Below are 25,318 nucleotides of genomic sequence, written 5' to 3' on the forward strand. Positions count from 1 at the left end.
TGGGGTCAAATCAGGGAAATTGCTTGGTTTCGTTGTAAGCCAGAAAGGGATAGAGGTAGACCCAGAAAAAGTGAAGGCTATCCTTGAGATGCCAGAACCCCGTACAGAGAGGCAAGTCCGAGGTTTCCTGGGGCGCTTGAATTATATTGCCAGATTCATATCGCAGCTCACCGCCATTTGTGAGCCGTTGTTTAAACTCTTGCGCAAAAACCAAACTGATCGGTGGAATGAGGATTGCCAAGAAGCTTTTGGAAGGATCAAAAAGTGCCTAATGAATCCTCCTGTGCTTATGCCACCAGTACCTGGAAGGCCTCTCATTTTGTACATGACAATCTTGGATGAGTCAATGGGGTGTATGCTGGGGCAACATGATGAATCCGGGAAGAAGGAGCGCGCTGTTTACTACCTAAGTAAGAAGTTCACGACCTGTGAGATGAATTACTCCTTGCTCGAAAGAACGTGTTGTGCTTTAGTATGGGCGTCCCATCGTCTAAGGCAGTACATGCTGAGCCATACTACCTGGTTGATATCCAAAATGGACCCGGTTAAGTACATCTTTGAAAAGCCAGCTCTCACAGGACGAATCGCCCGGTGGCAAGTCTTGCTATCTGAGTTTGATATAGTCTACGTCACACAAAAGGCGATAAAAGGAAGCGCTTTGGCAGATTATTTGGCTCAACAGCCTCTTAACGACTACCAGCCCATGCATCCGGAATTCCCGGATGAGGACATCATGGCCTTGTTCGAGGAAAAGTTGGACGAAGATCGGGACAAATGGACTGTATGGTTTGACGGAGCGTCAAACATTCTAGGTCATGGCGTTGGGGCAGTGTTGATCTCTCCGGACAATCAATGTGTACCTTTCACAGCCAGGCTAGGATTCGACTGCACCAACAACATGGCCGAATATGAAGCATGTGCCCTAGCCGTCCAGGCAGCAATCGACTCCGATGTCAAACTACTCAAGGTGTACGGCGACTCAGCATTGGTAATCCATCAGCTGAAAGGAGAATGGGAAACTAGAGATCCCAAGCTGATACCCTACAAAGCCTACATCAAGGAGTTGGCTGAGACTTTCGATGAGATCTCCTTCCATCATGTTCCCCGCGAGGAAAATCAAATGGCGGATGCACTTGCTACATTGGCATCTATGTTCCAGCTAACACCGCACGGGGACCTACCCTACATTGAATTTCAGTGTCGTGGCAAACCTGCACATTGTTGCCAAGTGGAAGAGGAACGGGACGGAAAGCCCTGGTATTACGACATCAAGCGATATGTCGAAAGCAAAGAATACCCGCCAGAGATTGCCGACAACGATAAAAGGACATTGAGGAGGTTGGCAGCCAGTTTCTTCATGAGCGGAGGCACACTGTATAAGAGAAATCACGACATGACACTCCTGCGATGTGTGGATGCCAAGGAGGCAAATCACATGATCGAAGAAGTCCATGAGGGCTCGTTTGGAACACACGCCAACGGGCATGCTATGGCCAGGAAAATCTTAAAAGCAGGTTATTACTGGCTTACCATGGAAAGTGATTGTTGTGTCCATGTGAGGAAGTGCCACAAATGTCAAGCGTTCGCAGATAATGTCAATGCCCACCACATCCTCTGAATGTCATGTCCGCCCCTTGGCCTTTCTCCATGTGGGGAATAGATGTCATCGGGGCCATTGAGCCCAAGGCCTCGAATGGTCATCGCTTCATCCTCGTAGCGATAGATTATTTCACCAAGTGGGTCGAGGCGGCTTCATATACCAATGTCACGAGGAATGTGGTGGTCAGGTTCATTAAGAAGGAGATTATCTGCCGATATGGTTTGCCAAGGAAGATTATCACGGACAACGGCACCAACCTGAATAACAAGATGATGGGGGAAATGTGCGAGGAGTTTAAAATCCAGCATCACAATTCCACACCCTACCGGCCAAAGATGAATGGAGCCATGGAAGCAGCCAATAAGAATATCAAAAAGATTATCCAAAAGATGACCGTGTCATACAAGGATTGGCACGAAATGCTCCCATTCGCGTTACACGGTTACCGGACTTCAGTACGAACGTCAACTGGGGCAACGCCGTTCTCATTGGTATATGGGATGGAGGCTGTGTTACCGTTTGAGGTAGAAGTCCCGTCATTAAGGATCTTGGCAGAATCCGGGTTAAAGGAATCAGAGTGGGCTCAAACACGCTACGATCAGCTCAACCTCATTGAGGGTAAACGTTTAACAGCCATGAGTCATGGGCGCTTATACCAGCAAAGAATGAAGAGTGCATTCGACAAGAAAGTACGCTTACGCAAGTTCCATGAGGGAGACCTTGTGCTAAAGAAAATGTCCCATGCTGTCAAGGACCATCGAGGGAAATGGGCCCCGAACTACGAAGGGCCTTTTATTGTGAAGAGGGCTTTTTCCGGAGGAGCCCTGGTGCTTACCAACATGGAGGGCGAAGAGCTACCTTCACCCGTGAACTCTGATGTCGTCAAACAATATTATGCTTAGAAGCTGGGGCAATTAAGGATGTCGCTGCATGTTCTGTATCTTTATGCGTTTTCTGGATTTCCCCCAGGGATTTCCTGTCTGTTGTATCTCTCGTTACAATCTTTCAAAGAAATGAACGTGGATTCGAGGCTTTTAGTCCTCACGTTAGTTTCACACCTTGCGTTAATTTGTGATCGCCTGAGCCCTTCCGCTCAGTTCGTGGGATCCCCCAAGCGCTTAATTAGAATTGAACCTGAACCAACTTTCCCTAAATTTTCTGCGTTTGAAAACATTCATGCATACGCATACGCATACGCATGTATATTGTTGTGGTAAAACAAGGGCAGGATCACCTTGGGCTACCTTCTGGAGTGAAGACAAAACATGAATGGCAGAAACCAGTCAAGGTAGGGTAATGATGCGGCCAAGATTGGCCATACCTGGTTGTTTATTACTTGCAGGTACTTAAGGATGAACGCAAGCGGGGATGGGGTCACGACCGACCGATCGTTGCTCTTCTCTGTGCGAAACAAGCAGGGAATGTCGCTGCAAGGCAGCCCCGTATCCTTTCTATTTTGTAGCTTTCTTTTACTATTTGTTTGTTTTAAAAAGGAAAAGAGTAATAATAAAATAAGTAATCAACGCCTAATTCTAACCTAAGTAAGTTCAAGTTAGGCAAAATGCTAATCCATGAGAAGGGAGGGGACATGGTCAATGTTCCCCTCAAAAAAAAAAAAAAAAAAAAAAAAAAAAGGTGCAGGTTAGCTCGCCTGGGCGAGCCACCTCTGCACCAAAATATAAAAATGACGAAGGGAGGAACGTTTTTTCATTCAAAAACTTCCCCCCCCCCCTCATTCAAAAAAGAAAGCTCACGGGACTCACGGATTTTGCAGCCCTTAGGTCACCATTTTTTGCGTTTTTGATTCCGTTTTGCTCTATTAATCGTCTCCAACAAGTAAGTACCTCATTCTTGGGCTTTCTAGCTTTCCATTGATGTATTTTGGTGCTCTAAATTGCATGTGTTTGCTAAGAAACGTGAGGGATTTATCCTCAAATTGTTGCTTGTTTTTGTTGAATTGAGGGGTTGTAAGGGATGGCCTTGGCCTAGGGTGTATTCTGAAGTAATGGCGCATGCCACATTGTCCCCATTCTCTTGATATTCGTGCCTAAACATACGCCCACCAAGTGCTCGGTGAAATGCCTCAACGACATATGAGCATGGTTTTGGGAGCTTTGGGTTGTGGGACTGTTTTATATGTATAGGGACAGCATGAAGGATTTAAAATGAGTGCCCGAATGCAATTCTAGGCCTAGGAACCCAAGCTTTTAATTTCAATACAAGGAAGCATGACTTACGCCTGGGAATCTAAGTTTTGGTTTTGAATGTGAAAAGGCATGAATATTAGGACATGTTTGAGAGGTTGTTATTAGAATTTAAAATTTGGCTGCCCCATGAGGAATACCTTGCACCTAGGTAGCATGGAAAATACCTTTCAACGGTATGTATATATGTGAATATATATAGCATGAAAATGCCTTGCATAATATGAATATATATAGCATGAAGTGCCTTACAAGGTGTTGGATGGGTAGCGTAAAAGTGTTTTTCAAAATATGTGTATTTGTGAGTAGGTAACAAAAGAAGCCTTCCAAAAAATGTGTGTATATATATAGGATGTAGCATGAAAAGGTTTGTCAAAAAATATGTACATGGATAGGTGTCGTAAAATGCTTCACACAAAATTTTTATGTGTGCAAATACGTATGTGTCATAAAATAGCACGACCCCAATATGATTATTTTATAAAGTGCATGTTGACACTCGTGCCATGAGAAGTGTTGTTTGGCCCTTGTTTGTAATGATTGTTATATTTCTTGTAAACTAACTTTTCAAATGTTTGCCTTCGCAGGAATGGCCCCGAGGAAGCTTGTCTCAAAGAGGTCCAGGAAGGACAAGGCGGCCGAAGGAACTAGTTCCGCCCCGGAGTACGACAGTCACCGCTTTAGGAGTGTTGTACACCAGCAGCGCTTCGAAGCCATCAAGGGATGGTCGTTTCTCCGGGAGCGACGCGTCCAGCTCAGGGACGACGAGTATACTGATTTTCAGGAGGAAATAGGGCGCCGGCGGTGGGCACCACTGGTTACTCCTATGGCCAAGTTTGATCCAGAAATAGTCCTTGAATTTTATGCCAATGCTTGGCCAACAGAGGAGGGCGTGCGTGACATGAGATCCTGGGTTAGGGGTCAGTGGATCCCGTTCGATGCCGACGCTATCAGCCAGCTCCTGGGATATCCGATGGTGTTGGAAGAGGGCCAGGAATGCGAGTATGGCCAGAGGAGGAACCGGTCTGATGGGTTCGATGAGGAGGCCATCGCCCAGCTGCTATGTATACCGGGGCAGGATTTTGCCCGGACTGCTGCAGGGAGGCGAGTGCGAATCATGCGCACCAATATGACCACCCTGACCCAGATATGGATGACGTTGCTCCTCAGCAACATCCTGCCCACCGATCATAATTCCGACCTCCCCATGCCTAAGTGCCAGCTGGTGTACGCCATCCTGACACGGATGAGCATCCATGTGGCTCAGTTAATCGCTGATGCCATCTATATTTTTGCAGGTATGGCGCCCACTAGGCACCCTTTGGACCCAGATAAGTCCAACAGGGCCCTGGGATTCCCCGCACTGATCACAGGACTCTGCCAGTCGTTCGGAGTCCCCGTCGCACCTACCAAGGTGATTCGGCCGCCTATCACCCGGGCTTTTATTGAGAAGTACTGTACCCAGAGACAGGGTCAGGGTGATGCTCCACAGGCCGCAGGCGCGCCCCCACCACCTCATCAGGCGGGCCAGGCTGGGGCATTCGACATGGAGCAGTATTTACGGCATTTGGTTCGCCAGTAGGCAGCCAACCACCGAGCACATGTACGGACCCATGATTGTCTGTACCAGATGAGCCTTAGCATGCAGAGCCAGGGCTTCGCTCCTTTTTCATGCCCTACTCCAGACCAGTTCAGGGCAGAGGTTGCATGGCCCGGAGATTGGCCCGAGGCCCAAGCAGGAGAGACACCCCCAGAAGCTCCCGGCGATGGAGAAGAAGCCCACGAGGATGAGGAGATGGCTGATTTGCTTGACTTCTTGGGAGGGAGTGGAGACACGTGACTGGGAGATCCCCAGATTCATGTTTTCTTTCATATTTCTTTTGTCATTTTTTCTATGTTATTGTTTTGACTTGAGAGACTAATGTTTGTTTTTGTGGTTTCGATTGTCATTTGTACAGCGCATACATTTTTGTTTAGATTGGTGCGTTAGTATTTATATATCATTACTATCGATGATGTTTGAAATTCGGGAACCGTGTAGAGTTCTTCGTTTAGGAACATCGTCCAAGAGTATATATGTAAAATAAACAAAAAAATCATGATAAAAATAAAAATAGGGAAGGAAAGAAAATGAAATAGAAAAGGAAAGAAAATGAAATAGAAAAGAAAAGAAAGTGAAAAGAAAAAGAGGGCAAATAGGGGAAAAAGGGCAAGTAAGGAAAAAGGTAGAAAAAAAAGAAAAAAATAGGTTGTCTAGCTAAAAAACGACATGCTTTTGAAAAGAGACGATTCCCAACTTTTCTTTGAAAAAAATTCATTGATCATAACCAATTTTTGGAAAATGTGTCTACACCTGAAGGGTGAATGCTGTGAAATTTCCCGGACGCCCGAAATGGACTCGGATGAATGCACAAATTGATAAAAGAACATATTTTGGAAACATTGGGTTGATTAAAAATAGGGGAAATGAATCCTGAGCCCTAGCATCACATGACCATAAAAAGTTGACATTTGAGTGTCCGCGTAGATGCATGCATGACCAGTTTTGCATAAAGTTTCCAAATCATCATTTTTGCATTTGTGTCATGGAAATAATGTGGGGCATCCCTTTTATCCTTGAGCCAAACCAAACCCCGACATGTATCATGTCTAGCCATTCTACAAACCTTGAGCCAAAATCCTGACTCACCGTAATCCTTACCCTCGGAAGCAAAAAGGAAAAGAAGGAAAATTTCCAATCAAAGAGAAAGCTAAAAAGAAAAGAAAGGAAATTCCCAATCAAAGAGTGGGAGGAAGCAAAAAGAAGAGAAAGAAAATTCCCAATCAAAGAATGGGAGAAAGAAAAAGGAAAAGAAAAGAAGGAAAGAAAGCTCCTGATCAAGGATCGAAAGAAAACAGAAGAAATGTGCAGAGAGGTCTTTGGGCCGGACAATATCTGAACAATACAGAATTGTCACCAAATGAAACAAAAAGAAAGGAAACCACGACCTAAAATGGTCTTCTCCCTTTAATTACCAACCAAAATCCCGTGCGCTAGCGACCTTTTTTCTCGCCCCGCACTAAACAAAAACAGAAGAAGAAAAAGGCCAGAAAAATCAAAAGCCAAAAACACATAAAAGCCGAAAAACTCCCCAAAAGAACCCATTCCCAAGGGAAGTCCTATTTGATCCATGATCACGCATGTAATTTTTTGATTTGATAGGAAATAATTTGCAAAGTCAAGTCATGACATATCTATGGTTCGGAATTAGGATGAAACACTTACCTGTGCAAGATCGATACACTTTGAGTGGATTTCTTCTATTTTTGTCGAACCCAGTGTTTCCTCTAAATGGTCATTTAGAAACGAAATGCTAACATCCAAAATCTCATTTATGGTTATGGGAGATTTCATCAGCAGACTCTCCTTCCCCGGTAGACGCATTGTTTTTCACTCAAAAAAGCATATGCTGCTCTAAATCAGTTGGAATATTTGTCTCTTTGCTAAAGCATGTTTGCATTTTAGTGGAGAAAACAACGAGACTTTTTCAAGTCTCACAAGTTATCCAGAACTACGTAGGTCTGAGTTCCTCATTGGAGGATACGTAGGAGCAAGAGCCTCGCTTTTGTCGACCACACCGCCTTTTGTTGCCATGACTCAAGAGCTGGTAGCCTGCGGAGATACCTTACGGTTATCCGCACCCCTTTGCTAGGCAGACACAGTTGTGTCCAATGGCAAGCAGAGACCAAGTTTGGTCATTCTGCACACATGATACGCGGAGATACCTTACGGTTATCCGCACCCCTTTGCTATTTAGACACAGTTGTGTCCGATGGCACGCAGAGACCAAGTTTGGTCATTCTGCACACATGATACGCGGAGATACCTTACGGTTATCCGCACCCCTTTGCTATTTAGACACAGTTGTGTCCGATGGCACGCAGAGACCAAGTTTGGTCATTCTGCACACATGATACGCGGAGATACCTTACGGTTATCCGCACCCCTTTGCTATTTAGACACGGTTGTGTCCGATGGCACGCAGAGACCAAGTTTGGTCATTCTGCACACATGATACGCGGAGATACCTTACGGTTATCCGCACCCCTTTGCTATTTAGACACAGTTGTGTCCGATGGCAAGCAGAGACCAAGTTTGGTCATTCTGCACACATGATACGCGGAGATACCTTACGGTTATCCGCACCCCTTTGCTATTTAGACACAGTTGTGTCCGATGGCAAGCAGAGACCAAGTTTGGTCATTCTGCACACATGATACGCGGAGATACCTTACGGTTATCCGCACCCCTTTGCTATTTAGACACAGTTGTGTCCGATGGCAAGCAGAGACCAAGTTTGGTCATTCTGCACACATGATACGCGGAGATACCTTACGGTTATCCGCACCCCTTTGCTATTTAGACACAGTTGTGTCCGATGGCACGCAGAGGCCAAGTTTGGTCATTCTGCACACATGATACGCGGAGATACCTTACGGTTATCCGCACCCCTTTGCTATTTAGACACAGTTGTGTCCGATGGCAAGCAGAGACCAAGTTTGGTCATTCTGCACACATGATACGCGGAGATACCTTACGGTTATCCGCACCCCTTTGCTATTTAGACACAGTTGTGTCCGATGGCACGCAGAGACCAAGTTTGGTCATTCTGCACACATGATACGCGGAGATACCTTATGGTTATTCGCACCCATTCTTTTGCTATCTGTAAGACAGAACGCTTGATAGCATGCAGGGGCTGACACAGTCTTCTGCACCTTTTGTTCCTCCGGGAACAACAAAGTCATTTACATGCGGAAATTTCATGGTCGCCCGCGATTCTCGTCAACCGAGAGGAGCGAAATTAGTGTCATACACTGATTTTCGGGGACCTTTGCTTGATGACATGTGACCATTCTTTGGTCCTTGTGAGGTGCTTGGCACCCATCATTAGGCAATTTGTGAAATTTTAGGAACAACAAGTCATTGGCATGTGGAGATTTTATGGTCACCCGCGACTCTCGCCAAGTCGAGAGGAGCGAAATTAGTGTCTTATCTTTACTTTTCTTTTATCTCCAATAAAAGACAAGTAAAGAGGGGCAACTGTCATACCCTAATTTCGTCCGGGAACCTTTGCTCGATGACGTGCGACCATTCTTTGGTCCTCGTGAGGTGCTTGGCACCCATCATTAGGCAATTTGTGAAATTTCAGGACATGCCGGAAAACCAAAAAAAATATTGATGCACAATCCGTAAGTTTCCGTGACACACCGGAAATCAAAAGGAAGCATCGTTGCATAATTAAGTGAGATTCCGTAACATTCCGTAAGTCAAAAAGGGGATGATTATGTAATTCGCAAGGTTCCGTAACATTACGGAAAGAAAACAAGTATCGTTACGAAATTCGTAAGTTTCCGTAACTTTACGAAAAAAGGGATCACCAAAAAAAACAGCAGAGGGGGGTGAACTTGGTAAAAATGGGGGTGCAAATAGCACCCAGGCCCATTTGGGCCCTCCAGAAGATTCCTCCAGAAGGCGGTTGCTTCTGGAGGAAGCAACCCTGCTCGCCTGGGCGAGCTGGGCGGCAACCACCTCCCCTATTTTGCTATAAATAGGGGAGGAAAGCAAGAAGAAAAGGATCCCAGCCCCTTAGGCACTTCTCTCTCTTTGGAAATTGCTTGGAAAAATTGTTTCCGTGAAGAAAATCTAAGCCGAGGCGCTTCCGAAACGTTTCCGTAACGTTTTCCGTGAGGAATCTCGCAAAGGTTTCAACCGTTCTTCGACGTTCTTCATCCGTTCTTCATCGTTCTTCGATCTTCAACGGGTAAGTACCTCGAACCAAGCTTTTCGATTCATTCTATGTACCCGTAGTGGTCCACATTGTGTTTCGTGCATTTTTATTCTCGTTTTGTTTACTTTTTATACCCCCTGTTGACGTGCTTAAGCCGTTTTACTTAAATCGTTTCTCGCTTAACTTAAAAATAAAATAAATTTCCACCGAACGTTTGAATTGTATTATCCATTAACTTTGGTTAAAATCGATTCCGACCGTTCGGTCGTGCCGTAACCACGTTGGAAATCAAAAAGAGGTAAAAAATAATATAATAATCAAAAAGACATCTTTTAGTAAAATAAAGCGGAAAATCAATCGGACGTTTTCTCTTTGGGATTTCTCATTCTTAATCGAATTGATTAATAACTAAAGTGAAACTAAGGCTAAAATCAACTCGCCTAGTCAAGCTCGTCCACAAAAATAGGCTTTTAAAATTTGTCATTTCAATTTCTCACTAAATGAAAATGGATCATTTTTAAGGTCCAACGCCTTAAAATGATCACCGCTTAAGTAAAAAAAAAGAATCATTTGATAAAAAAGAACTACGTAGGTCTGATTTTCTCATCCCAAATTGAGGAATACGTAGGAGCAAAGGGAAACACCCTTGTCGACCACAAAAAAGAAAGATATAAAGAGGATATAAAGGATATAAGAACATAAAAGGGAACATAAAAATCAAAGTCATGTTTGCACATTCGATTAAAGGCTGCCGTCCCTTGGGACGGGCGTGTGGGGTGCTAATACCTTCCCCGTGCGTAAATACAACTCCCGAACCTTTCACTTAAAAGTTCGTAGATCGCGTCTTTTCCGGTTTTTCCGACGTTTTCCTCAAATAAACGTTGGTGGCGACTCCGCGCGGATTCCTTTCGTGGAACACGCATCCCGCGAGTCACGCGTCGCCCTCCCGCCGAAGGGTAGGTTGCGACAATTTCCAATAGACACAAAAAATCTGTCAGTTTTAATTTTCTAACACCATTTTCCGAACGGATTTTAGTCGGTCAGAAATTTTGATTTACGAATGGATTTTTTAGTTTTCCAACAGATTCTTGCTGTCTGAAAGGCTTTTTTTTAGTGTTAATGGCAGTGTTTGTTAACAGATCTGCGAGGGATTAAAATTTGTTTTAAGGGACAGGAACCGTACGTGTGTATATATATGGCATATTTCATTTTTATTTTATTTTTAATAAAATCCTACCATTAGGAAAGAAACTGCTCATATTAGTATAGGAATTTTTTCCGTTCACGCATGGGAAAGAGGATAGGAAAAAGTTAGGCTTATTGGTCTAGTATGAATACAAATTCAAGAAAGAAAAAAAGCATTCATGCATTCAGGAAAAAGAAAAGTTTCCCCACTCTCTTGAAATTGACTTACTTTCGTTTTTCATTCATGCATTCAATACAATCAATTCTTTTTAAGGCCGGGCAGACCCTTAACCTAATAGAAGAGTGCTTTTAACAAACTATATTTCCTTTCCAAAGATGATTTGATATGATCTTTGTCAGGGAAATATACTTAGAAAGTAAAAAATAACAATAAAATAAATACTTAAAAAATGCTAAGGATTGCATTAAATACTAGTCACCAATAAGGATATGGTTCATATGGATGGGTGCCTTTCTTTTTTATTGGCCCGCAGAACTAGCAATTCATTTTGCTGGATTACAGATTTCCTTCACACTTACCAACTAGCTAGATTATATATATATATATATATATATATCCATGAGTGCACGAGTTTATGCATAAGAGTAATGCTATATATTTTACACGAAAAGTTCCCTTGCACAAAATCACACGAATTTCAAATAGATCAATGAGAACATGCATGTATAAATCATTCAAAGGGAGATAGAAAATTATATTCTCCAAAAAAATAAAAATATCCAACTGTGAACTTTCATACTAAGATATTTTTGTACTATTTAATAATTTCCTATAATTTAACCCAGAATTTTTTCATTCGCACTAATGGAAAAGAAGAAAGGAAAAAGTTAGGTTATTTTTGGTGTGTATAGATACAAATTCAAGAGAAAAGGTTATTTGGGAAAGAAAAGTTTTCCCACACTCTCTCTCTTGACATTCAGTTAATTTCATTTTTCGTTTTAACATTTAATGCAATCAATACTTTTGGCTGGAACTTTAACCTAATAGAAGAGTATTTATAAGAAATAAATGCATAGTAAATAATAGTGTGAAATTTTAATAGACTTTTCTTTTTATGAATTATGATATTTATACATTTCATTCTCGCTACGGAAAGAAGAGAGGAAAAAGTTGGGCTATTTTTTGTGTGTATAGATACAAATTCAAGAGAAATGTTACTTGGGAAAGAAAAGTTTTCCACACTCTCTTGACACTCAAACGCATAGTAAACAATAGTGTGAAGTTTTAATAGACTTTTCTTTTTATGAATAATGATATTTATACATTTCATTCACGTACGCTAGGGAAAGAAGAGAGGGAAAAGTTATGTTATTTTTTGTGTGTATAGATACAAATTCAAGAGAAAAGGTTACTTGGGAAAGAAAAGTTTTCCCACACTTTCTTGACACTCAAACGCATAGTAAACAATAGTGTGAACTTTTTAACAGACTTTTCTTTTTATGAATAATGATATTTATATATTTCATTCACGCTAGGAAAAGAAAAGAGAAAAAAGTTAGGCTATTTTTGTTGTGTAGAAATACAAATTCAAGAGAAAATGTTACTTGGGGGAGAAAAGTTTTCTCACACTCTGTTGACACTTAGTTAATTTCATTTTTCGTTTTAGCATTCAATGTTATCAATACTTTTGGCTGGAACTTTAACCTAACAGAAGAGTATTTATAGGAAATAAATGAATAATAAACAATAGTGTGAAGTTTTAATAGATTTTTCTTTTTATGAATAATGATATTTATACATTTCATTCACGCTAGGAAAAGAAAAGAGGAAAAAGTTAGGCTATTTTTGGTGTGTATAGATACAAATTCAAGAGAAAATGTTACTTGGGAGATAAAGGTTTTACCACACTCTCTTGACACTCATTTAATTTCATTTTTCGTTCTAGCATTCAATGCAATCAATACTTTTGGCTGGAACTTTAATCTAACAAAACAGTATTTATAGGAAATAAATGCATAGTAAACAATAGTGTGAAGTTTTAACAGACTTTTCTTTTTATGAATAATGATATTTATACATTTCATTCACGGTAGGGAAAGAAGAGAGGGAAAAGTTAGGCTATTTTTTATGTATATAGATACAGATTCAAGAGAAAATGTTACTTGAGAGAGAAAAATTTTACCACATTGATTTCATTTTTTGTTCTAGCATTCAATACAATCAATACTTTTGACTGGAACTTTAACCTAACACAAGAGTATTTATAGGAAATAAATACATAATAAACAATAGTGTGAAGTTTTAATATACTTTTCTTTTTATGAATAATTATATTTATACATTTCATTATTTTATAATTCACTTCTATTTCATTTTTCTCTATATTTATATACTTTTCTATCACATCACTTATTATATTTATCATTTTCCCTCTATTTTTATATCATTTTCCCTCTATTTTTACATTTTTCTCTCTAGCTTTCTTCTCCCTCTGCCCTAATCCACCCCAAAATGGGGTTGGACCTTGATATATAATTTTCCCCTTTTTATTGGTTGACATTTATTAGTGCACTACAATTAGGTAAGAGAATAAAGCTCATTTATTAAATAAGTGAAGACACTAATTAAAAATGGTAGCAAGAAGCAACTTGAATTATGGTATAGTACTCTTTTAATAATAAAAAAAAAACTATAAGAATCAGGAACAAACTTTTCGAGCGGGAGTCAATATCTATTAAATAATTATTTGTTAAAGTTTAAATGTTTAAATAATTGAAATAGAAAAAAGATTCTGCCCCCTTTGGTATATGGAGAACATTAGGATCTGTAACAATGCATTCTTCTATTTTTTTTTTTCAAGAAAATAACTCCTATAAGATTTTATTAAAAAAATCCTTTTTAATTTCTAATTATTATTCTTAGGACATGGTTAGAAAAATCTTATTATATTTCTGGGTCATCCCTGCAAAGGAGTGCTTTTAACTAACTATTTCCTATCCAAAGAAGTGATTTGATGATCTTTTACAGGGGAATTAATACTTAAAAAATAACAATAAAATAAATACTTACAAATGCTAAGGATTGCATTAAATGCTAGTCACCATTTATGACGGATATGGTCCATATGATATGGATAGGTGCCTTCCTTTTTTTATTGGCCTAACTATTCATTTTGCAGGGTTAAATTTTCTTCACTTAACAGTTTAATTTGAGGCATACTTAATTACAAATTTGCTGCATAATTATTTAAAGTTCTACTATATGATTTTCCCTGTTTGGCTTGCCTACCATTTTGTTGGAAAACATCAGCACTATTTCTTTCTTTGTAGATTAAAAATAAGCACGTAACGAAAATAAAAAAACAAAAATAGAGAGTAAAAAAATGACACCAAGATTTTTTAATGTGGAAAATTTTTTCAATGTGAAAGGTAAAAACCACGGGATCAAGCCACTAAATATTTTCACTATTCAAAAATAAGATTACAATAACTTTCTTAATACAAGAGAATATCTCTCAACCTCACCCAACAAGAATGATTTACAATTCTACTCAACTTTCACTAAGTGTGGTGAAAACTAGAACTTTCTTTTTCTCAAAGAAGAATAAAAGAATTATTTTTCTCACTCTTATTCTTGATTTGCTTCTCTTTGGATGGGATGTTTCAACTCTTCTTCCTATTTATAAGAGATGGATGTGACTTCCTTCAAGAATATATGATGGATGTAAATGAATGAATTACATTCATAAAAATTTTTATAACTCTAATATTCGATTTTATAGGTGGAATGTGTAAATCTCAAGATCAAAGGAACAATTCCAAAGCCTTACAAAGTCTACTTGAATTCTCATGTATTTGAATTTACATATCTATTTGAATTTGAAGTAACCTTAATTACATTTCGTCCCATTTATTTATTGTTAAACAGTTCAGTTCCCTTTATTATACTGTATTTTTGTCTATTGAGCTCATGTTTTTTTAACGAATATTTATACCTCAATTTATATATAATTACAATTACATAATTTCTAAAGTTTATAGCAATTTATATATAATTTGTTTTAAAAACATAAATTTTATTAGTAATCATCATATTCAGATAGTTACTAACTATTTCATTATTTTATAATTTATATTATATATAATAAAAGAATTATCTTAATTAATTCTCACGATAATATTATATTCCTGTCCCAGCTATGCACGGCACTCCTTCCAGTATAAATAATATAACTCGGTCCCTTTTTATTGTCTTGTGTATTATCCATAGATTTCAGACTTATTAGTAATTATTTTTTTAACACAAACAATATACTGTAAATAATAATCAATTATTCTCTTTAATCCCTCTAATTAAATTTTTGGCCAAAATATAGGAATAGTCTTTTATATTTTTTTTTATAAATTGGCCCCGTACTTTTTAAAATTTTTAAAATGATCTCATTTTTATTTATTTAATTCATAATAAATTAATAGTTTTGAAAAATTAATCATTTTTTATTTTACTTTTCAACATGATTTTGAACTTTTTTCTAATGGATTTTAAAACGTGAAGTTTGTTTCATTATATTAACTTACATTAAAGTTATAGGAATCAATTAATGTTTGAAACAAAAAAATCATAAATATAATGAAAATTACATAAAAATGAGTATAATGAATAATAATGTGACATTAGATTTTTAAGGTTTTGATTGATCATGAAACTTATTTTTCATGTATTTTTTATCTTGCTAGTGTCTTTTTTATGTCCAAACATTAGTTCATTTTTATAATTTTTATGTAAATGAATTTAATGAAATAAATTTTACATCTTGAATCAATAAAAAAAATTCAAAATCATATTAAAAATAAAAAAATGATTAATTTTTTAAAATAATTAACTTTTTATAAATTAAATAAGTAAGCAGATTATTTTAAAACTTAAGAAATCAATTTAAAAAAAAATTAAGGGACATCGGTATATTTTAGCCTAAATTTTTTACTTAGCCATCCCAACACCAAACTTCTTTATTATGTTTGTTCCTATATATCATATCACCCTTTCATGTGTTTCCAAAATAGCGGCTACATTCGCATCCAACCATAGGTGTTGATATATAGTCACCAATTCTATATAAACTTCCACTAACTCCGATTTGCCAACACTAAGCCCTCCACCAGATCAATTAATCTGAGTCACCTTTTTGAATGAATATATTCCAAATAATGGACACGTCTTTGCTTCCACTTATACCATCACATCTTGAATCCCAAATTAAAGTGGATACTAAATCTTTGTTATCTCCAATTATTTAATTAGACTCTCCACTACTTCACTTTTAATGCCTTTTTAATCCACCATGCTTTTACATAAAGGTCACTAATGACCACACAACACTTTCATTTGAAAACCCTGTTATATGTGTATATATGTTAGGAAATTAATCCAAATAATAATTAAGAATTTTTATGTTTCTTGATATATATGAAGTTAATATACTAAAATAATCTGAGTCTTGATATATTAAACACGCCTCCTTATCATACTTAGGGATAAAAAAGGTTAAATAACTTGTCCAAAGATCTAATCCAACATATAGGCTTAGGTCAAAACTATTTACCAAATAGGTTAGGACAATATATTTTTAAAAGCATATTTAATTAAAAAAAATTCCAGATCATTTGAAAAAAAAGTTAAATACAATAGCCTGATCAATATAAATAAATATAATATTATTATTATTACATATGAAGACTTATATTAAAATTTTATAAAAAATAATAATTGTAAATTTGATCTACTCGCTGAGAAGTTTTAATTTAATAATGATTGAATTAATAAAATTAATATACAGTTATACCTTTTTCCGAACTCTAATATAAGCAAAAAAAAAATCACGTATGATGATTAAAATATAAGTAAATATGAACTAATTTCACCATATTTTACAATGTCTTTCCCAAAATATTTTTTATTTAATTAAGATTTTATATTCTATGATAAATTATTATTCAAGATATTTAGCTCTATATAGGGCAATTTAGGGGGAAAGTTCATTTTCTTTTTTATTATTATTTTTTATGAAAAAGCTCGTTTTCTAATAGAGATTAGTACACGTAAATGATATTAGCTATTTTTTTTAATTAGTATGAAATTAATTTTTATTTTTACTTATATTTGAATTTTGATTCTTAATGTAATCATTTGGTTAATTACACTAATCAAGGAATTGGTAGTGAAATCAAATGACTTAGATTTTGACACTTAACGAATTAAGATTAAAATAAATTATGAGTGAATGATATATGATCTTGATAAAATAAGGATAATTGGTAAAGGATGCATCCAATCATAATATCTAGTTATTCTTCATCTACAAAGTGTTCATCAAATTTCCTCAACCACTTTTCTTTTCTTGAACTCTTTTAGTTTTTGCAATTGTTTTTACGTTCAATATTTAAATCTACATAGTCTACTTAATTAACTATGATTACCCAATTACTGCACAGGTCTCAATGAAGATGACAACAAATACTTATTATTGTGTTACTTGAACTATTTACTCGCCAATATTCCAACATACACATATATTACTTCAAAAAACAAAAGAATAAAATTCATTCTAGCTAGTGACAAAAGGAACTTGAACTCATAATAATAAAATAAATAAAAAAGATAACGTAATTATAAATGCATTTAAGCATTAATCATGTTAGGCATAATAATACGCAACATATGTACTTTTATGATAGAAAGAAAACATATACAACTTACAAATTAAAAGTGAATTATGTAGCAACACAATCTTTATACCCATCTTCTCATTATTCACACAAAATCAAAAGAAGATCAAATAATAGTCTCAAATTGACAAATCTAACCACCTAGCTTGATTTGGTGTAGTTAATTAATATATTATTCGGTATTAATAACACTGGTGGTTACTAAACTTCTTTGAAGACTCGCCAAAGAGTAGTAAACTCCATTTGGTCCCTTAGCCAACAAAGAGGTATGGTTTCCTTCTTCTACAACCCTTCCTTTATCTAAAACAACAATTTGATTACAATTCTTTATAGTGTTCAACCTGTGAGCCACCACTACACTCGTCCTTCCTACCATCACTCTCTCCAAAGCATTTTGAACCACATTCTCTGCTTGACTATCAATTGCACTGGTGGCCTCATCCAAAAGTAACACATTTGGGTTCTTCAACACAGCCCTAGCTATTGCAATCCTCTGCTTTTGGCCCCCAGATAATTGCAATCCTCTATCTCCACACCATGTGTCATAACCATCCTTCATGCTTGCAATAAAGTCATGAGCATTAGCTATCCTTGCAGCTTCAATGATCTCAGCTTCATTAGTCTTATCAAATGCTCCATATGCAATGTTTTCCCTTATGGTCCCATTAAAAAGTGTTGGCTCTTGGCTCACAAGTGCAATGTAGTTCCTTAGTGACCTAAGGTGATATGACCTTATGTCAATGCCATCCATGGTTACTATCCCTTCAAGTGGATCATAAAATCTCTCTATTAAGCCTATTATAGTTGATTTGCCCGACCCACTTTGCCCTACCAATGCTGTGGATTTGCCTGCTTCAATTTTCATTGAGAAGTCTTGGAAAATCATTACATTGGGTCTTGATGGGTATGCAAAATAGACATCTTGGAGTTCTATATCTCCCGTTAACTTTTGGGGCTTGTATGCATTCGTTTCATGAGGCTCTATTTTTGTGTTTCTATCTAAGATTGAGAAAACTAAGCCAGAGACAGTTACTCCTTTTGCAATGTCGTTGGCCAGGCTACTAGCATCTGCTATGACTCTTCCTATATTTGCAAATATTAAACAAATCTCAAACAGTGCTTTTGAAGTAATGTAGCCATGGAAAACAAGCTTTCCACCATACCAAAATTCTAAAGCTTGAGTTAAAGTTTTAAGGCTTCGAGCACACCCAAGTCCAATGCCTACAAACCATGATTGTTGAATGCTTTCATGGCTTGGACCTTCTTGAGCCTTTTTTAGCATTTTTATGACATGGTCTTGTGAGGAAAAGGAAGTGATGGTTCGAAAGTTGGAAATAGCTTCAATGGCTATTTTGCTACTTTTATCTTGGGCTTTGATGGCCTTTTCAGACATGCCCTTGAGCAGTACACATCTTGTGTAGAAACATGCAATAATAATAGGCTGAACAACAATTATTACAATGGCATATCTCCATGCAATGATTAGTCCCATTGTACATGCTATTACCACACTAGAGATAGTTTGTACCAATTGAGCCATTCTATCTCCGACCAAAGATCGAACCTGTATATTGTAAAGTACCATAAATTAACAAAGACGGAGTTTCAAAATAAGAACTAAAAAAATTGAATCACAGTCACAATTGATCACAATAACGTACTCAATGCAAAACTAACAAGGCATAAGACACAAAAAAATGTCAATGACAATACTTTACTAAAGGACGGTGAGCTAGTGGGGAAAAATGAGGAAGTACACCTATAGGAGTAAAATAAAAAAAAAAGGATGAAAAAAAAATGTTCTTGAGATGTAACATCTAAAAATTCAGATTTTTGTACACGTTCCATTTTGTAATTGTACTTTGCTAAATCCTAGGATAATTATTTCTTCTTCATTGATAAAAACATGAAAAAGTAATATGTAACATTGCAAGAAATGTTTAAATGAAAATAATAAAAACTTACTATATTGGCTTCTTTAATTAGTCTAGAGCAAACAACACCCGTGGAATTTTCATCACGATCGAACCATGCAATTTCAAAGTTGAGTATCTTGGAAAGCATTTTCTCTTTCAGCCTTTTGGTCAAGTACTCTCCCATGTAAGCAAAACTATAGTGTTGGATGATATTAAGAACTAATGAAAGCACAGCCAATCCCACAAAAAATAGAGAATATAATATAATTTTCCTTTTAATCTCATCATGATTTGAGAGGAAAAAAATTGATACCATGGAACCCATTGCAAATGCGTACAAGGGCTCAATTGCACCGAATAACAATGCACTCAAACACCCGAAACATGTTTGTTTCCACTCTCGAAGATTAGATGATAACAATCTCCAAAATGAAGGAGATGGGAGCTTTTGATCATCATCTCTAACTTTTTCGGTATTATCTCCATCAACAAAAGAAAATTGAGCCATTGAGTTTGTAGAAACAGAATGTCGTGCCATATGACTACTTGTGTTTTGCATGTCTCCATTTGAAATAAGAGGGTGAAAGAATGCATCATTTTTGGATTTCTCAACTTGCTGGAAATGAACTAGAGATGTGTAATACCCATTGTTGTTTTGTATAAGCTCATCATGAGAACCCATCTCCATGATCTTCCCATTCTCCAAAACAATAATGACATGTGCATCTCTTATTGTGGATAAGCGATGAGCTATGATAATGGTAGTTCGATCCAGTACAATTTTATCAAGAGCTTCTTGTACTTTGCGTTCAGATTCAGAGTCTAGTGCACTTGTTGCCTCATCTAGAAGAAGGATTTGGGGTTTTTTTATTATTGCTCGTGCAATAGCAATTTTCTGCTTTTGTCCCCCTGATATTTGAACTCCTTTCTCTCCAACCTACATAGAAAATATTTATTTCAAATAAATTTACACACGTACCAACTCATAATAAAGGTTCTTTATGTAATTCAACCAAGAGATTTTTTAAATCAGTAACTATTTGGAATGAGTTTATGTCTAAAGATTCAATCTGTAATTCTTATTAAATCAATTTATTACAAAAAATTGTCATAATTTCTATAAACATATGTCTTTATGTTGCAAATTGATTTGTTGTGAGAATATATAAGAAAAATACATTAATTTATTATAGAAAGACATTAAAGGGACAGAGAAGTGAAATAATTGTCAAAAAATTATTTATATAAGAACAAGTTTAATATATGAGGAGCTGGCTTAGTAAAGCCAACCCCCAACATATTTTATAAAAATCTGAACATCTCTTTTGCCTTAAAAAATGCTTTTGCCTTTTAGAGTTTTGTTCTGTTTTTAGTTGTTTAATTTTTAGCTTAATCTTTAATTTTCTGCATAAATATTTTAAAAACAAAAATTATCTTTGCTTAGTTATCTTAGTTATTGAATTTACACAAAAAAACCTAATACCAACAAGTCCTTGAAAAGAGGATCTTCTAGTTACTATTGAAAATACTACACTAATTGATAAGTTTGCCGACCATGTAAATAACTGCGAATATAAAATCTAACATTAAATATAAATAATAAGTTGAGTAACATTTAATTGAGAATGATCCATAAACCTTATGTCTTAACCGAAGAAAATGAAAAAACACATTTTAGATATGGTTAAACTTACTTATAATTAAATTTTTTATAAATTCAGAAATTTATTCCATTTTTTACATAAAACTTAAAAACGTACAAATCCATATGTCGTTATTATAATAGAAGCTAGTGTGTAGTGAAACAAATTTCCATGCGCAAACCTGGGTATTGTATCCTTGTGGCAACTGTGAAATGAAATCATGAGCATTGGCAGCTTTGGCAGCCTCAACAATCTCTTCCTCATTAGCATCTTCTCTTCCAAAAAGTATATTCTTCTTAATGCTGGTTGCAAAAAGAGTAGGCTCTTGGCTAACCAAACCCATCTGTGACCTTAGCCACTTGAGTTGCAACCTATGATAAGCCACACCATCAAGACGTATCTCTCCCTCAATTGGGTCATAAAATCTTTGCAAAAGTGATATCACAGTGGATTTTCCTGAGCCACTCCCTCCAACTAAAGCCAATGTTTTCCCTGCCGGAATCCTCAGGCAAAAATCATTCAAAATAACGTTGTCGGGCCTTGATGGGTAGATAAATTTAACATGATCAAATTCCACTTCCCCTGAGACTTTCTCTAGAATCACCCCAGCCATATTTTCAGAATCAATATTGGGAACTCTTTTTATCATTTCCATTATGCGTTCCCCAGCAACACATGCTTCTGTGATGTACTTCAACTCAGATAAACTAGCACCTAAGGCCCTACAATTCACAAAATAATTGTGATTAATAAACATCACTTGATCTTACCAATTAGGATTTGCCTCGTGTAAAGTAAAAAATGACTTTAGAGAGTAAAACAAGTAGTCTTAATCGTTGATAAAAAAAAATGTTTAATATTATGTAAACATGTATAACAAACTATAGATGTATTATAATATCAACAATTTATTCTCTCATCAACAATTAATATTATTTATTTTACCTTTATTATAATATCTAAGTGCCCCAACTTACTTTACCTTTACTTATTCCAGAGAAAAGTCAAATACTATAAATTATTTAAAGACTTAAATGTTTTTTTAGTTACTATAAATTAATATTTTTTTTGTTTTTGTATATTTTTTTCTTATAAATTATATATTTTTTTTCTTAGAGTGATTTAAATAACACTTTAAACAATGATAAAGAATTATTTAAACAACTCAGAAAAAAAAATAAAACAAACATAATTTATAAGAACTAGAAAAAAAATTACAAAAATAAAAAATAAAATAAAAAACTACAAATATTTTTAAACCTAAATTAAATTATGAAACTTTTGAGCTAAATTGAATGGAATGAGATAAAGGGTAGGTGTAAATTACGATCCACCAATACATATGACTGATCCAACCGCAAACACAGTCCCTCCTTTAGCACCATGGTACATGACCAATCTGCTTCCATAATAGACCATGAAAGACCATATAGCAAACACAACACCATTGCTTCCAATGGCTAATCCTTTAGCTAAGCCTTGTCTCAGCCCTAACTTAACAGAGCCTTGTAGAGCTTCAGAGAAAGCATTTATGGTCTTGCTTTCCCCTACAAAGGAATAAACGGTTCTGATGGAAAATATTGCTTGTTCTGCTATTGTACCAGCCTTATTACTCTCTTCTCTGATCCTTCTAGCCAACCCCATCATAGTCTTCCCATAAATTAAACCAGGGATCACAAGAAGCACCACAAAGGGAAACGCCACAATGGCCAATTTCCACAACAAAACAAAAGCTGCTATGTAGCTTCCAACGAACCTAAAGAAATTCATCAAAAAATTTGGAACCTAGTTTCCAAATTGGAACAAACTGTGTTAACGTCACAAATGTAACTAAAAATCACAAATTGAACAAAACTTAGGTACAAAAATAAAATAAAAAATAAAAAATTTCTTACACCTTTTCACTAAGAACTTCTTGAATAACGAGACTATCACTAGAGACACAGGTGAGGACTTCAGACTTGCTTGTGACATGCAAATCAAAATATGATACATCTTGTCTAAGCACTGCTTTTAAATACTTAACTCTCATTCTTGCAGCTTGTCTTTCACTTGTTCTCGTCCAACAATAACCCTCTGTAATTCCCCAGAGTAAAAGGGAGAGAGAGTGCACAATGTTAGTACCTTGTTTCATACAAATGAAAGAAAAATATGCATCTAGATAACATATATATTTTACAAAAATAATTAAATTGCATTGATATTATAAAAATAGGTTTTAGTTTCTTATTTAGTCCCTAACTTGTTAGAATTTGTGTTTTTAGTTGATCTGAACTTTGTTTTAACGGATTTTAGTTTCTTAACTTTTTTTTCCTTACTTTTAGTTCATGATAAGAAATTAAATGGATGCTTGGTTATCTATTGAATTGGCTATAACAAAAGCAAAAACAACTTGTAAATTTATAGCTATTCAGTATAGCTTCTCTTCAATGTGGAATTTTGACATATGTCTCTTTTGACGTGACTTGAAGACAAACAATCTTATAAGTAAGGATAGAAAAAAAATAAAACTATCGATGAAAAAAAAAGTTAATGACATTGATTAGAAAAAAATTCAAAGATTAAAAAATAAACATTCTAAAAAATAAGTTAATTTTGACCAATAAATTATTTGATTTTGATATTGTTGACCAACTTTTACGGATATATAGAAAATTTTCTCATTCTTACAATCGAAACGCAAAAGCAAAAGAGTTTCTATCAAATAAGATATACGTCAACTGCATAATATATATATATATATATATATATATGAAGAAGATATTTTTTTCTTTCATTTTTCGATGAATTTCTTTTACTTTGTGGAGGTTATATGGAGGTCGGAATTGGTATTATAGGGTATTCTTTAAAAAAAAAAAAACAATCTCGTCATTTATTTATAATATAAGGTAGGTTATCATACGTTGTCCCTCTTCAAACAAAAGGGTATGATCATGGTTATGAAACCTGAAACGGACCGGCTAGTTCAACGGGAAATCCATCAATGTTTCTTAACGACCATTATGTTCTTAGATTGACTTAAAATTGTTGAATTAGTTGAAAATTGATAAAACCTAGTGAATTAATCAGTTTTATTGGTTTCGCTTAAAATTATCTTTTAAAAAAAACTTTCAAATTGACTTGCTTTAGTTTTAAAAAAATATTATAACTTGTTACTTTTAAGTGAAATTTATTTTTTATTATTATCAAATTATATATATTATGTTATTTTTTGTTTAATATTATTAAAATATTAAAAAAATTAATTTTATTAAAATCGATTGCATATGCAAAGAGGCTATTTCCGAATTCGAACCCATGACCAACAAGTCACCAAGGCACAACTTTACCGCTGCACCAAGGCTCGCCCTCACTTTATTGATCAGTGTATAAATAAATAAATGGAAGTTATTATTAAATGAAGATAAAAAATATTTTTTAATATTCAATCTAAAGGATTTTGAAATACTCATGGAATAAGAGTCTAAGGTTTGGGATTCATTGAATATTTGACTCTCTCGTGGATATATACTTTCAAGCTAATCCTTTGTGAACATGCACATATACGCAAAATTAAAATCATACCAAAGTTGAAACTCACCGAGGAAAGAAGTAAAAAAGGACGCACTAGCAAAATATGACAACGCCAGTGAATACTGCATAAGATTGATAAAGCTAAACCCAATAAACCACTCTGCATGTGTGTTAGTGAGCCACAGATAGAAAGAATAGGGGGAGAGAGAGAGAGAGAGAGAGAACCTTATTGACGTTGTGCATGAAAGTACTTGGTGTGATTTTTGAAACATCACCAATATTGTTCACGATTCTGCCAATGAAGTACATCATGACAGGGGAGCTGAAGCCATCACCCATGGCTCCAAAGACACCCAAAACCATTAAAAACCAATCTAGGCCATCAGCATGCATGAAAATGGACCCAATAGACCCATTTTTCTTCTTCGTGTCAACACCAATATGGTTCTGATCCTCTCGCATTTTGCACCTACCTAGCTTACACCTTTCACCTCAGCCTAACGAGCATTTATATTAAATGGGAGTATGAAGTGGGAATCTAATGGAGCGCAAATCAAAGTTTAAATTGTGAACCAAAGCAAAACTTTATATACATATACTTTTTTTTATTAACTAATTTAATTTACTTAGTTATTAATCATTTTTTAAATTTAATTTTTATTTACCGAATAAAAGTTTGATAGGTTAAGGTTCTTTCATTATTTTTTTTCGTTAAGGTTTCTAGTCTGTGAAGGAAAATTTAACTAATCAAAGTCTCTAAATTTTTTTTAAAAATAATATTTAATCCTTAAAAAAATTT

At 35.8% G+C, this 25,318-nt stretch overlaps 1 protein-coding gene across 2 annotated transcripts; it reads right to left on the bottom strand.

Moving 5' to 3' along the window:
- Positions 1-17,393: 17,393 nt before the first annotated feature.
- Positions 17,394-25,032, bottom strand: LOC100808766 (ABC transporter B family member 15). 2 transcript variants are annotated; one of them, XM_003554816.4, is made up of 7 exons: positions 24,745-25,032; positions 24,587-24,641; positions 22,904-23,082; positions 22,334-22,791; positions 21,188-21,728; positions 19,413-20,300; positions 17,394-19,011 (listed from the first exon to the last, which is right to left on the bottom strand). In XM_003554816.4, the coding sequence occupies exons 1-7, from the start codon at positions 24,979-24,981 to the stop codon at positions 17,620-17,622; spliced, it is 3,750 nt and encodes a 1,249-aa protein (XP_003554864.1). In that variant the 5' UTR covers positions 24,982-25,032; the 3' UTR covers positions 17,394-17,619. The 2 variants fall into 2 exon arrangements, with proteins under 2 accessions (XP_003554864.1, XP_040868758.1); XM_041012824.1 differs by lacking the exon at positions 24,587-24,641 and having other exon boundaries at positions 24,745-24,882.
- Positions 25,033-25,318: the final 286 nt, after the last annotated feature.

Source organism: Glycine max, chromosome 19 (genome assembly GCF_000004515.6).
Source record: "Glycine max cultivar Williams 82 chromosome 19, Glycine_max_v4.0, whole genome shotgun sequence".
NCBI lineage: Eukaryota > Viridiplantae > Streptophyta > Magnoliopsida > Fabales > Fabaceae > Glycine > Glycine max.